This window comes from Lates calcarifer, linkage group LG21 (genome assembly GCF_001640805.2).
Source record: "Lates calcarifer isolate ASB-BC8 linkage group LG21, TLL_Latcal_v3, whole genome shotgun sequence".
Lineage (NCBI taxonomy): Eukaryota > Metazoa > Chordata > Actinopteri > Centropomidae > Lates > Lates calcarifer.
In genome coordinates this window covers 21,742,948-21,757,826 of record NC_066853.1, presented here as the reverse complement: position 1 = coordinate 21,757,826, position 14,879 = coordinate 21,742,948, and the positions used below count along the sequence as shown (strand labels likewise).

General features: G+C 42.3%; 1 protein-coding gene across 2 annotated transcripts in view; it reads right to left on the bottom strand.

The window, feature by feature from the left end:
• pak4 (p21 protein (Cdc42/Rac)-activated kinase 4) overlaps nucleotides 1–14,879 on the bottom strand; it is a 62,123-nt gene that overhangs the window by 11,168 nt on the left and 36,076 nt on the right. For both annotated transcript variants that reach the window (XM_051078881.1, XM_018660503.2), the window contains exons 2-8: nucleotides 3,823–4,059; nucleotides 3,449–3,663; nucleotides 3,109–3,316; nucleotides 2,529–2,762; nucleotides 1,529–1,987; nucleotides 943–1,076; nucleotides 221–347 (exon numbers count right to left, since the gene is read on the bottom strand). In XM_051078881.1, the coding sequence (XP_050934838.1) occupies nucleotides 221–347; nucleotides 943–1,076; nucleotides 1,529–1,987; nucleotides 2,529–2,762; nucleotides 3,109–3,316; nucleotides 3,449–3,663; nucleotides 3,823–4,023 (1,578 nt within the window). In that variant the 5' untranslated portion in view covers nucleotides 4,024–4,059. The remainder of the gene's footprint in view (nucleotides 1–220; nucleotides 348–942; nucleotides 1,077–1,528; nucleotides 1,988–2,528; nucleotides 2,763–3,108; nucleotides 3,317–3,448; nucleotides 3,664–3,822; nucleotides 4,060–14,879) is intronic.

The window sequence follows — 14,879 nt, the reverse complement described above, 5'->3', positions numbered from 1 at the left end:
ACACACATTTTCCACAGGAAATCCATTTTCTAGTTCACTTTGTCTCTGCAAAATCTCACATTTAATTTTTCTTTGCTGTGACTGGTCAGCTCACAGAGATTTTTTCTGCATGGCTCTGACATTTTAAAAAGAAGCTTGTTCTAAATCACCACAATAATTGTTGAGTTTTAATGCCTTTATAAGCTGCTGCTCCTGTCTTAAATGAGAGTGTGGTACGTACCCGACCATCGTGAGTGAGGAGGATGGAGTCACTCTTTATGTCTCTATGGATCACACCCTGTGTGTGGAGGACAGACAAGGCCTTCAGGACAGATAGACACACTGTGGCAATCTGCTCCTCGTTCATCCTGGAGTGGGAAAGACACATCAGAGCGATATATCAGTTAGACTATTCACAGCCTCTGTTTTGGCAGCATTAGTACAGTTTTCCCCAGTTCACTCTACTGTCAGGTGTGATCATTTCTGAAGCCATGTTGTTGTGGAACAACCACAAACACAGACCAGAAAAAAAAAAGCATAGAACTGCATGTCTATGGTTTATAGTTTGTAGTGATAGAGTCAATCAAAAAAGTTGCAAATATTTGGAAAACATGTAAATCAATAAATTACTTGCTGCTATGAAAAAATGGCACAGGCCATGGTGGTATTTTGCTCTGAGAATCACATTAGGCAACACTGCCCCCTTATGGAAAAAAAGACTTTTGGTGGGTGAGGGATTTAATGAGGGAAATGTATAGCATGATACAGTATAGTGGAGAGGCAGTAATAATAAAACAGAGTCTTCAGTAGCAACTTTAAGGCTTGACTCACATGGAAATATATTATATTATATATATGGACTACAAGATCATGTATCCCCCCACAATGATTAAATCCCTTAAAAGTTACTACATAAATGAATCTCATTTGGCTTGACACCAATAAAGTGTTTCTCTCTCTTACCTGGTGTGTGTCACAATGTCAGTGAGAGCTCCTCCCTCAAGGAACTCCATGACAACCCAGAGTTCATCTCCTACCAGGTAACTGTTGTACATCTCCACCACATTTTCATGATGATAGTCCCGCATGATGACCACCTGCAGTTACCAAGAAAATAGATAGAAAGGGTATAATCAATTTACTCATAAGATTCAAAAGAATGGGAGGGTGGCCATGCAGGTGGAGAGACTACAGTGTATTTGCAAGGTCAATGCTGCATCAATCAACAATCATTAATGCTGAATGAACACAATGAAGCCCTGCCTGATTACTCATTAGCCATTTCAAATGTGTAAAATGCAATGTGGTCATTAGCAACTAATGTGATCACAAAATGGAGCTGTGTACTCTATCACCTACAAGAAAGTTTAATCTTTCTAATGATGGTAGTTCTGACGTGTTTTATTTGATGATTTTATACCTAAAGGCTGCATGAGCTGAGTGTGAGAACACATTCAATGCATTTTATTGTCACATTCATTGTGTTTGAACACTGAGTTGTTCTAAATCACTGTGTCTACCAAACAACTTCAACTAGAGGAACACTTACCTCATTGAAGAGGAGTTCTCTGCGTTGTTGTTTCCTCAGGTCCATCTTCTTCACAGCGACCAGTTTTCCTGTTGTCTTCACTGTGGCTATACACACAATCCCTGTCGACCCCTCCCCTATCTTAATGTAGTGGTCTAGGTAGGTCCTTGGATCACCAGGATCCACCACCATCTGTAGTGCTGCTCTGAACTGCTCATGAGAAACCCTCTGGGGCTCCCTCTGTGGTGAGCGGCCCTGGGACGGAGCACCTGACACCGGTGGCCCTGAGGACACAGGGGGCCGCGGAGCTGGAACGTTGGGGTGAGGAGTGTGTGGGTGCTGGGTGACCTCAGGGGTCAGGCTGGGGTGGGAAGTGTGATGAGGGTGCGGGTGGCTTACAGGGGGCTTAGAGCTGGAGGAACCTCTGGCAGAACCACTAGAGGGGCCATTTTGAGGGGAAGATTCATGGTGTCGGACCGGCTGAAAGAGGGAGACAGGAGAACACCATCAAAAACATGCAGAGCAATGATAAAGTTAGAAGAAGATGTCTTTTGGGGGTTGGAGCCCCAATTAGTTATTTCTTAATAACTTACACCATCACAAATATTTACATATCAGGAGAAAGCAATATGTATTTAATCTTCTATTGCAGAGTATGACAGTTTATTTAAAAATATATTGTAATATAATAGTTTTGTCAGGAAAATCATCTGGGAGATTTATACAAAATACAAAAAAGTTGCTTGTTAGTTTTTATTTTAACTGCATACATCTTGACATTATATCACACAAGCACCAATAACAGCTTACAGAAGAGAGAAGCAGGACAGAAGCAGCTAAATCTGACCCGGAGAACAAAGAGCAAGGTGAAAACAGCTATAATCCATCAACCAGTGGCTCAATTTGCACCTGCCTGCCTTTTTCTCTCAGTCAATAGCTTCCCTCAGGCCTGCTGCCTCTCCTTCTGTCTGTCCTATTTGGGAACAGACTCCTGTCTTTTTGTTCATGCTGCTCTGCCTACCTGTCCGGTGGGGCTGCGTCCACCCTCGCTGTCTGTCCTTGGGTAGGTGTTAAATGGCCGTGTGGTCTGTTGGGCAGTCTTTATCACCCCATCTGTTACTGGTAGGTTTGGGGTGCGGATGTTGGGCCCAGAGAGAGGCCTCTTATCCCTGGGAGACTGAGGGCTGCCATCCCGCGTCACATAGCTTGACTTTGGCCTGTGATCACTGGGCTGATCCCTGCGTACCACCTGCTCCTAGAGTGTCACAAAAGTGAAGGGTGAATAAATATTAAGCTGAGAGGACAGCGGCTACAGGGTTCTTTTTGTGCTACAGTGTCAAACAAAAGCAAATCAAAGAGCTCAAACTTTTGTACTATTAACTAAAATGTACAAGTCCCTGCACACTATTTTTTAAGACATCAAAATCAATAGCTGCCACACAGTAATATAGTAATGAATACAAACTTGGAACTTATATTAAGACTTAGAGCTATGTGAGTCTTCTGAAGAGCAATGATAAAATAATGAATATTATTATTAATAAATATGAAGCTGTGAGGCTGGTTTCATCTTCAATACAGGGTTTATCTTCAGTCCTTACCTGGTCCTGGTCCCGTGGCTCTCTGTCTCTGTGAGGGGGAGGGGGAGGGCCGGAGCCTGGTCTGTCCCTGTGGGCCCTGCTGGGCTCTTGGCCCCGGGGCTGCTGCTGGGGTCGACCCTGAACTCCCTCATCCCTCTGAGAAGGACGGACTGCACGCTGGCCCTGGCGGGGGTCACCTCCGCTCTGGTGCCCTGGTCTGAGTCGGTCTCTGAGAAACAAAGTGGTGCATAGATCAGTACAAATATTGGCCTTACACTGACAAAAACGCTGCTGTGTCCATTAAATACTAAATCAAAATCTGTGCCTTCACTCCATCTGAAGCAGCAGTTTAATTCCTTACCTGTCTTGTCTGTCTGGGTGTGAGTAGTGTCTGTGGTGAGGATCGCCATTCTCCTGCCCTGCTCCTCCTCCTGAGGAGCTAGAGTCCCTGCGAGGTTGGATGGGAGGGCTGCCTCGTCGCAGGGAGTTGGAGCGAGTCACAGACATGTCATCAAACTCATCCAACAGCCAGGTCAGAGAGCCATCCACTCCCATCTTGTTGCCACGAACAATTGCCTAGAGATTTAGGGGGGAAAAAAAAAACTTACAGCGGATAGTGGACAACAAGATGGGAGGGACTAATAAGCCTATTTCCTTCCACAAAGAAAGTTTAAAATGAGTATAATTTTTCTTAGCTGCGTTGTTGTTTTTAGATTTAATTTTCAAGCATCCCACCTTGCGCGGCTCTACAGTAGTGATGACAGTTGCGTCGATGAAGGGTTTGGGCCTTTTGGCTGTGTCTTCGATGAGCGACTGCCATTGCCGCGGCAACCCAACAAACTTCTGCTCCTGCTCGTCAAAGTCTGTATGTACGCGATGCTCAAAGTTGGATGGAGCCGAGATCTGGATACGAGACTTCTTCTTTTTGGTGAACATGATGGTGGCTGAGGCAGCAGCAGCCTAGCATCAGACCTGCAAGGAGAGGAGAGGAGGGTTTGCAGGAAGACTGAAGAAAAAAATGCAAATGTAAAACTTCCAAGTGGCATATGTAAAACATTACACACATGCATGCATACACACTTGCAGAAAGGTACAGAGCGCAACTCTCTTTGAGTGATCAGAACTTTTGCAAAACACTCAATCACTCTCTTTTTAAAAAAGGCGTCAAACCTACATGACCTCATAGATCGTTTTCCCTACCCTTTGGTAACACTTATAATAGTGTACCAGCAGCAGGCATGCCTGACTTCCATCATTTTGGTTACTAAAATAAATGTAGGGTGCACCCATGCAACCATGTTCTAATAAGAAGACGCAGTTAAGGTAGTGAAATGAACATGGATAAAAATAAATAAACAAATACGCAACACTGACTATCAGTTTTATACGTGAAACAAACAGCAGTCTTCTGTGTCAAAGTCCTGTACTTTGTCACCTCAACCATCCGAACTGGCACAGTAAAATGAATAAATAAATAAAATCTAAAAAAATGGAGTGCTCATTAGCAAAACCCACATTACAATGATAAAATGCTTTGTGTTTTATGTGAGTATGTTTTTCAGCAAATAAAGTTCCAATCAAATGGCTTACTTCGGCCCTCTAACCTTTTAACAACGTAGTGGCAATGCACCAGCTGTGACCTTTGGCTAAAGGTCATCAACAGGCTCAACAATAGGCTCACTGCTTGTCTCCAATTATTAATAACAGGAAAACTGCTCCTGCTCCAGCATTTCCTAATGGCCATAATAACATAGCCACTCTGGTGGGGTATAACAATCGATGCAGGAGCTCCTTCCAAGCAACAGACAAAACATCAGAGTAGCATCCTCACTGAGACGTTTCGTCGTCATCACTGGCTGAACCACATTGTTACAATCACAGTTCAGGTGTCACTCTGTGCTGTAGGTACTGCTCAAATACATACGGTGCATGCACAATAGACAGACTACAGTTTAGTCTGCTGTTGACAGTTGTCTTCCTGCCACATAAAACAGATGCTTTTATTTAAAAAGAAACCTGATGTAAACTTATCAGAGTGTGAAAGTGGGAGGAGGCTTCGGAGAACTTTTCCCAGGCTTGTTATCTGCACATACTGCCTGGTGACATTTTCCTTCGAGGACAACCACTTGATGGGCTCGAGAGAACTTGGATTCCAGGGTGTGGTGCTGTCGGTCCCAACCAAGAAAAGTACAGTAGGGTCAACACCTCATTTGTATGGGCCTTTTTTCACATTTTGACACGTTGGAGTAGGAGAGGCATTCGTGGAAATATAAATAATGAATGATAGCTCAATTCAAGCTTCAAGCTTCAAGTTTCAATGCCCTGCTACTGTGCATGCTGGCTCACTGGAGCAATCATTAATGTCATTAATAACACATGTACTTTTCCTATTATAACAAGTATATTTGCTGTGAAAAAGTCACCAAAAATTAAAACATTTATTTTCACAAATTCTGCTTCGCACTGTCAGTCGCCCTCTCGACTTTGTTGTTTTGTCAGTGAGTATCAAAAGAGACACTCCCAGTAGTCAAACAGAGCCTTGCTGGTGATCACTGTGTTAGAAGCACAATAAGGCCCTGCTGGGCAGCTGAGCAGAGGGGGCATCATTAGAGGTGGGGCAGTTGAGCCTGTTCTGCTAAAGCCTTCTGTTCTTGTTTTTTAAAAAAATACTGTGTCAAACTCAGCCCTTTTACTCTTGAAAAGAGAAGAACAAAAAACAAGGGAAAGGTAAAAACAAGATAATGAAAAAGATGCAGGGATGTGAATACCAGAAAGGGCCAGGCTCTGGATGGTGTGCTGGTGAGCTGAATGAGAGGGCGATGTGGGTGGGTCATAAGTTAGAGGGCATGAGTCATTCTGCAAAGCTCACAGTCTGCACTGTTAATAAAGCCTTTCACAGCAGGAGTGTTTCAAGTCTAGCAGGACACGCCCAGGAACACACAGAGAAAAGTGAGGTTCACTGCCAAAAATGCTGCCTCAACAGTACTAACAAAGAACTCCAACTCAACACTCTACAAACAGCATAGAGCAATCAGAATAATTTGTCAATATGGACATTTATCATGTATGTACTACTAGTGCACAGATATACAGACTACTTTACTGTTATTACATGCTGCAAAACCAGCAAAATAGTGTAAGACGTAATATAGTAAACATTGCCAATCAACAGTATTTTATGGATTTACGTAGGCATGCTCAATTGTAGTTGCAGAGAAGTACAAAATGCCCTCACTTCTTCACACGAATCAGAAACTAGCACAACTCATTTCCTTAGGTATGGTGTATTTATCACATAGCTTACTTACAAGCTTTACTTACAAATTACTCTACTCTCTAATGTCATATCTGTTGATATAATGCCTGTATCCTCAAAGCGGAAAAGCATATCCACATCATCCAGTCATCCAGGCTACAGTAAGGTATAGTTAGATTAACATTAAGATACATTTTAAGTTAATTCTCATCTCCGCCCAGCTACCAGCTCTGGGCTTTGTTGCCATTAGCAAAACTTTCTCATAACAGCGAGGTTGCAACACTAGTGATAAATGCCTCATTCCAGCTTTAATGAGTCTGGTGACAACAGGGAAGAGGCACATAAATCACTGTAGAGGCCCATCATTAGTGTTCAACTGAGACAGCAATACGGTCAATCAATGCATCTGAACCCTGGGACACAGATAGTAACTCCTGCCTTAAGGAAGAATGAAATTAATGAAGACTGGAGGAGGTGGCCGGAGAAATTATCATATTACCTACAGAGGAAAATAACAAACCAATATGTACAAGCAACCATGATTGGATATACCATTGGCAAGATGGGAACAGTTAGGGCTGAGAGTCAGTGGCTGAAGTCATAATATCTTATTGAAAGCACAAGGAGCTTCAACAGACTGTAAATCAGTATGAAAAATTGTCATGTGGGGATTGAGAATTACATTGCACGTCTCATATTCACAGACAGCGGTCTGGCTGTGAATCATGGAGTACTGTGGCTTTCAAATCCTGAGCTTTTTGCTGCAGCTAAAGATATCTGGAACTCTGAGTTAAAAGGATGTGGGTGAAAAACAAGACTTTATTGCCACTGTCAAGAGCCAAAAAACAATAAGGTTTACATGTGATGAAGGCCAAGTGACAAACAGCAAACAGATTACAGAGCTCTCACTGCCAAGACCCTTCACTAGGTGGCAAGCACATGGACGATTGGAGTATCAATAAACAATACAGTGTGGGTGCAAATGGAGGGGTTTGTGAGACAAACTGAGTCAAGATATGCAATTAGGTGTACCTCATCCAATGGATGATAAATTCATACAAGGTGTCAGGATATAATAACATGGAGATGAGAAGAAAAGAGATGTGAAGAAAATGATACCATCAGGCCAGAAGCAGGTGATACCACCAATTCAGCCTAGCACACTATTAAAATATGAGAATGTGAATAAGTGCACACTGATATAGATCACCTATGTAATGTTTATTATTTGTACATGGAGATTGTGACTACTTTTGTTTTATATAAAATGGAATTAAAATATAAACAGCTTATGTACAAAATTTAATGAAAATTGGAAGATACTGTCTATACTGCTATGGCTTCTACTACTACTACCTCTACCACTACTACTACTACTACTACTACTACTACTAATAATAATAACAATTAAAGCTGCGAGCAGCGTTGAACGGGCCCTCGCACCCGGCGCCCGTCGGGGGAGCGGCGACCGCGGGACCCCGGCAACCGCGGGGTCAACGCAGGTCGCAGGGCACACGCTGGCGTAACAGTTCACACTTCCCAGATGTAAAAATTTTAAATAAAAGCTTTTGTGCTAATTATTTTCTGTGATAATATTTTTCAGAGCTCATCATCTGTGACAGCTCTTGGCTCTCCTGACTGTAACCTCTCTGTGGCAGCTTCTCACAGACTCAATCAACTCCTCTTCCCCTCCCCCCTCAAACACAAACACAAACACACACACACACACACACAAACACACAGAGAAATACCCCCTCCCAAAAGGAGATAAAACTCAGTTTTAACTTGAGTTTACAAGCTTTGAGCTTTGAGCAAAAGCATTTTTTTAAGTTCTGTTATTGGGTGCATATATAAATCATTTATGCTTAAACAAGGCTTATAATGAAGTTATTTGAACAGTGAATATCTCATCTGCCTAAAGTCAGGGCGAAGCCACTAACCAGCTGTAGGGATGGGTATCATTAGGATTTTATCTTTATCCATACAGACCCCTATCAGTCCAGCTCAGACTGTTACTGGTTTAAGAGAGTGAAGTTTATAGCAATTTGTAAAATTTGGAGATTAGTGACAAACTAACCAGTTAGACTACATACAGACAAGCTTTCATTTTAGCTGTTAGTAACAGTTTGCCATGAGCTTAACCAGCGTGCTGTGCTTCCTGTTAAACATGTTATGAGACTGTGGACAAGGCTGAAAATATTACTTTACTAACTACTTGCCGAACAGGCGCTTTGACAAAGAAAAGGTAAAGGCCAGCAGCTTTTACTTTTCAATGCACTTGTCGTCAACTTGAGTGGCTTATATTCAGCTGGTTCACCTCGACGCCCGTGGACCTAGTGCACTTTTCCTGTCGCCGTACACTGAGTAACACGAAAAAATCAGCTGACCCCGTGTGAAATTTCCTAACTGATCAAAACCAAACTGTAAAGACAGCATCAATCCACGCTCAGCTTTGGTCAAGGGGAGACATATGGGAGAAGATGAGTAGAGAGATGGAAAGAAACAGAAAGGGTGATGGAGAAAGATTACATGAATTCAAAATAACCTACAATTCCTTAAAATTAATTTGAAGCCAGTTTAATTTTTTGAGCCAGCTTTGACATCTGCAGATATGAGTTTCTGAAGAGGGGCCTGCTGAGGTTAGATGTGCTGAATAATATCCATTTTCATATCAGAAAAAACACTGCATTAAACATTGTCTTAGCTCACTGAGCTGAGGTCAACAGGTAATATAACCAACCTGTGAGGTGGCTCACCCCCGTAAGATAAACACATAAATGATCCCTGATAGAACCGATAATTAAAGGCACATCAGTGACAGGGAATGCTATTAAAACTAAACTATAAACTGGTGACATTAACTGCAAAAGAAGATTTTTATTGATACATTTCAGGTAGAATTTAGTTTTCAATAAGGAAAATGCTGTAAGAAACCTGAATTTGTTGCAACAAATTTAAAATAAAAGCTTTTATGCTAATTATTTTCTGTGATAATATTTTTCAGAACTCATCATCTGTGACAGCTCATGGCTCTCTTGACTGTAACCTCCCTGTGGCAGCTTCTCACAGACTCAATCAACTCCTCTTCCCCTCCCCCCTCAAACACACACACACAGACACACACACACAGAGACCCCCTTCCAAAAACCCATCAAAGAGTAATACAATGGCTCCATCTGTAGGATAAAGTAGAGAGTCGCAACAGGAAGTTACCCCAAAATCTGAGGTTTCAAACAGGAAGTTGGGTTTCCGAACTTTGACGGGCCAGAACCGGCACACGCTTCGACCCAAACTCACAATTTTCGGAGCCAGTCTTCCAAAAATTGTCAAGGAGGGGCTGACAACATTTGAAGTGAATCTGGTCACCCGTCTAGAAACTGGACATCACACTATAAAATATGTCATTTCCTGCTATAAATAGGTGGCGCTACAACAATTGTATGAATATTGACATATGGATGTGTGCAGATAGGTACCATTAACAATCCTGTAAAGTTTGATGCAGTTTGGACAAAGTATGGCCGAAATATAGCAAAAATAAAGCAACTTCCTGTTTCGTGGCGAGTAATCGAACTTTGAGGGGCCATAACTTCCACGCCCTTCAACAAAAACTCAAAATCTGCCGCAATTTAACATCGTCTATGTCTTAAGAACATACTATTAAGTTTTGAAGTCAATGGGATAATGCGTCTAGGACTAGTTCGCGTTCAAGCGACCCCTGGAAATGGCCAAAAACACACAATTTTTTCACCTTCCGGTCAAAATAAAAATACTTTCTGTTGGGTTTAGAATATGGCTCCAAGAGACTTTTTGGTGCGTCATGGGATGTTACATATGTGTGCAGATTTTCAGATTTTTAGGCGCAACGGGCTTGAGGGGCTGTTCCGTTTAAAAATGTAGGTGGCGCTACCGAGGGCATTTTACCACGCCCATGCTCAAGACCCCTAAATTATAAAATTTTTCGCCGTGCCTGACGCGTCTGCAAATTTTGGTAAGTTTTCACGCATGTTAAGGCCCTCAAAAAGCCGATCTAAGAGGCGGAAAAAGAAGAAAAAAAATAATAATAATAATAATTAAAGCTGCGAGCAGCGTTGAACGGGCCCTCGCACCCGGCGCCCGTCGGGGGAGCGGCGACCGCGGGACCCCGGCAACCGCGGGGTCAACGCAGGTCGCAGGGCACACGCTGGCGTAACAGTTCACACTTCCCAGATGTTAAAATTTTAAATAAAAGCTTTTACGCTAATTATTTTCTGTGATAATATTTTTCAGAGCTCATCATCTGTGACAGCTCTTGGCTCTCTTGACTGTAACCTCTCTGTGGCAGCTTCTCACAGACTCAATCAACTCCTCTTCCCCTCCCCCTCAAACACAAACACAAACACACCCACACACACACACACAAACACACAGAGAAATACCCCCTCCCAAAAGGAGATAAAACTCAGTTTTAACTTGAGTTTACAAGCTTTGAGCTTTGAGCAAAAGCATTTTTTTAAGTTCTGTTATTGGGTGCATATATAAATCATTTATGCTTAAACAAGGCTTATAATGAAGTTATTTGAACAGTGAATATCTCATCTGCCTAAAGTCAGGGCGAAGCCACTAACCAGCTGTAGGGATGGGTATCATTAGGATTTTATCTTTATCCATACAGACCCCTATCAGTCCAGCTCAGACTGTTACTGGTTTAAGAGAGTGAAGTTTATAGCAATTTGCAAAATTTGGAGATTAGTGACAAACTAACCAGTTAGACTACATACAGACAAGCTTTCATTTTAGCTGTTAGTAACAGTTTGCCATGAGCTTAACCAGCGTGCTGTGCTTCCTGTTAAACATGTCATGAGACTGTGGACAACGCTGAAAATATTACTTTACTAACTACTGGCCAAACAGGCGCTTTGACAAAGAAAAGGTAAAGGCCAGCAGCTTTTACTTTTCAATGCACTTGTCGTCAACTTGAGTGGCTTATATTCAGCTGGTTCACCTCGACGCTGGAGGACCTAGTGAACTTTTCCTGTCGCCGTACACTGAGTAAGACGAAAAAATCAGCTGACCCCGTGTGAAATTTCCTAACTGATCAAAACCAAACTGTAAAGACAGCATCAATCCACGCTCAGCTTTGGTCAAGGGGAGACATATGGTAAGATTACATGAATTCATGTAATCTTCTTTGAGACTACAATTTCAGACTTAACTAAGTCATTCACTAGTGTCTTGGCAGCATTTATGGGTTCTTTAGACAGGTCTCTAACTGGTTTTCTTTCCAGGGTCATTGAAATCTTTGGCTTCCTACCTCTGCCAGGCTTGTTCTGCACAGTGTGGCTCTCCTTGAATTTCTCGGTGACGCTTCTCATTTGAGTTCTTGACGCTTGGAAATGCTGTTATAACTTTGTATATCCTTCTCCTGCTTCCTAAGCATCGACAATTCTTCAAGTCTACAGTGATTTCCTTAGTTTTTGGCATGATGCTTTCTCAAGTGACAGCTCAAATCTTAACTGAAGTTTTTATACCGCGTGTAAAGCAGCTCTTGGCTCTCCTGACTGTAACCTCTCTGTGGCAGCTTCTCACAGACTCAATCAACTCTTCTTCCCCTCCCCCCTCAAACACAAACACAAACACACACACACACACACACACACACACACACACACACACACACAGACGCACACACACAGAGACCCCCTTCCAAAAACCCATCAAAGAGTAATACAATGGCTCCATCTATAGGATAAAGTAGAGAGTCGCAACAGGAAGTTACCCCAAAATCTGAGGTTTCAAACAGGAAGTTGGGTTTCTGAACTTTGACGGGCCAGAACCGGCACACGCTTCGACCAAAACTCACAATTTTCGGAGCCAGTCTTCCAAAAAATTCCTCAAGGAGGGGCTGACAACATTTGAAGTGAATCTGGTCACCCGTCTAGAAACTGGACATCACACTATAAAATATGTCATTTCCTGCTATAAATAGGTGGTGCTACAACAATTGTATGAATATTGACATATGGATGTGTGCAGATAGGTACCATTAACAATCCTGTAAAGTTTGATGCAGTTTGGACAAAGTATGGCCGAAATATAGCAAAAATAAAGCAACTTCCTGTTTCGTGGCGAGTAATCGAACTTTGAGGGGCCATAACTTCCACGCCCTTCAACAAAAACTCAAAATCTGCCGCAATTTAACATCGTCTATGTCTTAAGAACATACTATTAAGTTTTGAAGTCAATCGGATAATGCGTCTAGGACTAGTTCGCGTTCAAGCGACCCCTGGAAATGGCCAAAAACACACAATTTTTTCACCTTCCGGTCAAAATAAAAATACTTTCTGTTGGGTTTAGAATATGGCTCCAAGAGACTTTTTGGTGCGTCATGGGATGTTACATATGTGTGCAGATTTTCAGATTTTTAGGCGCAACGGGCTTGAGGGGCTGTTCCGTTTAAAAATGTAGGTGGCGCTACCGAGGCCATTTTACCACGCCCATGCTCAAGACCCCTAAATTATTAAATTTTTCGCCGTGCCTGACGCGTCTGCAAATTTTGGTAAGTTTTCACGCATGTTAAGGCCCTCAAAAAGCCGATCTAAGAGGCGGAAAAAGAAGAAAAAAAATAATAATAATAATAATAATAATAATAATAATAATAATAAACAGACCGAAAACAAGAGGGTCCTTGCAACTCGTTGCATGGCCCCGTTGGGCCCACGCAACTCGTTGCTCGGGCCCTAATTAAAGCTGCGAGCAGCGTTGAACGGGCCCTCGCACCCGGCGCCCGTCGGGGGAGCAGCGACCGCGGGACCCCGGCAACCGCGGGGTCAACGCAGGTCGCAGGGCACACGCTGGCGTAACAGTTCACACTTCCCAGATGTAAAAATTTTAAATAAAAGCTTTTATGCTAATTATTTTCTGTGATAATATTTTTCAGAGCTCATCATCTGTGACAGCTCTTGGCTCTCCTGACTGTAACCTCTCTGTGGCAGCTTCTCACAGACTCAATCAACTCCTCTTCCCCTCCCCCCTCAAACACAAACACACACACACACACACACACAGATACCCCCTCCCAAAAGGAGATAAAACTCAGTTTTAACTTGAGTTTACAAGCTTTGAGCTTTGAGCAAAAGCATTTTTTTTAAGTTCTGTTACTGGGTGCATATATAAATCATTTGTGCTTAAACAAGGCTTATAATGAAGTTATTTGAACAGTGAATATCTCATCTGCCTAAAGTCAGGGCGAAGCCACTAACCAGCTGTAGGGATGGGTATCATTAGGATTTTATCTTTATCCATACAGACCCCTATCAGTCCAGCTCAGACTGTTACTGGTTTAAGAGAGTGAAGTTTATAGCAATTTGCAAAATTTGGAGATTAGTGACAAACTAACCAGTTAGACTACATACAGACAAGCTTTCATTTTAGCTGTTAGTAACAGTTTGCCATGAGCTTAACCAGCGTGCTGTGCTTCCTGTTAAACATGTCATGAGACTGTGGACAACGCTGAAAATATTACTTTACTAACTACTGGCCGAACAGGCGCTTTTACAAAGAAAAGGTAAAGGCCAGCAGCTTTTACTTTTCAATGCACTTGTCGTCAACTTGAGTGGCTTATATTCAGCTGGTTCACCTCGACGCCGGTGGATGTAGACGTGCACTTTTCCTGTCGCCGTACACTGTGTAACATGAAAATATCAGCCGACCCCTTGTGAAATTTCCTAACTGATCAAAACCAAACTGTAAAGACTTTGGTCAAGGGGAGACATATGGTAAGATTACATGAATTCAAAATAACCTACAATTCCTTCAAATTAATTTGAAGCCAGTTTAATTTTTTGAGCCAGCTTTGACATCTGCAGATATGAGTTTCTGAAGAGGGGCCTGCTGAGGTTAGATGTGCTGAATAATATCCATTTTCATATCAGAAAAAACACTGCATTAAACATTGTCTTAGCTCACTGAGCTGAGGTCAACAGGTAATATAACCAACCTGTGAGGTGGCTCACCCCCGTAAGATAAACACATAAATGAACGCTGATAGAACCGATAATTAAAGGCACATCAGTGACAGGGAATGCTATTAAAACTAAACTATAAACTGGTGACATTAACTGCAAAAGAAGATTTTTATTGATACATTTCAGGTAGAATTTAGTTTTCAATAAGGAAAACGCTGTAAGAAACCTGAATTTGTTGCAACAAATTTAAAATAAAAGCTTTTATGCTAATTATTTTCTGTGATAATATTTTTCAGAGCTCATCATCTGTGACAGCTCATGGCTCTCTTGACTGTATCCTCCCCTGTGTTAGCTTCTCACAGACTCAATCAACTCCTCTTCCCCTCCCCCCTCAAACACAAACACAAACACACACACACAGAGACCCCCTTCCAAAAACCCATCAAAGAGTAATACAATGGCTCCATCTGTAGGATAAAGTAGAGAGTCGCAACAGGAAGTTACCCCAAAATCTGAGGTTTCAAACAGGAAGTTGGGTTTCCGAACTTTGACGGGCCAGAACCGGCACACGCTTCGACCAAAACTCACAA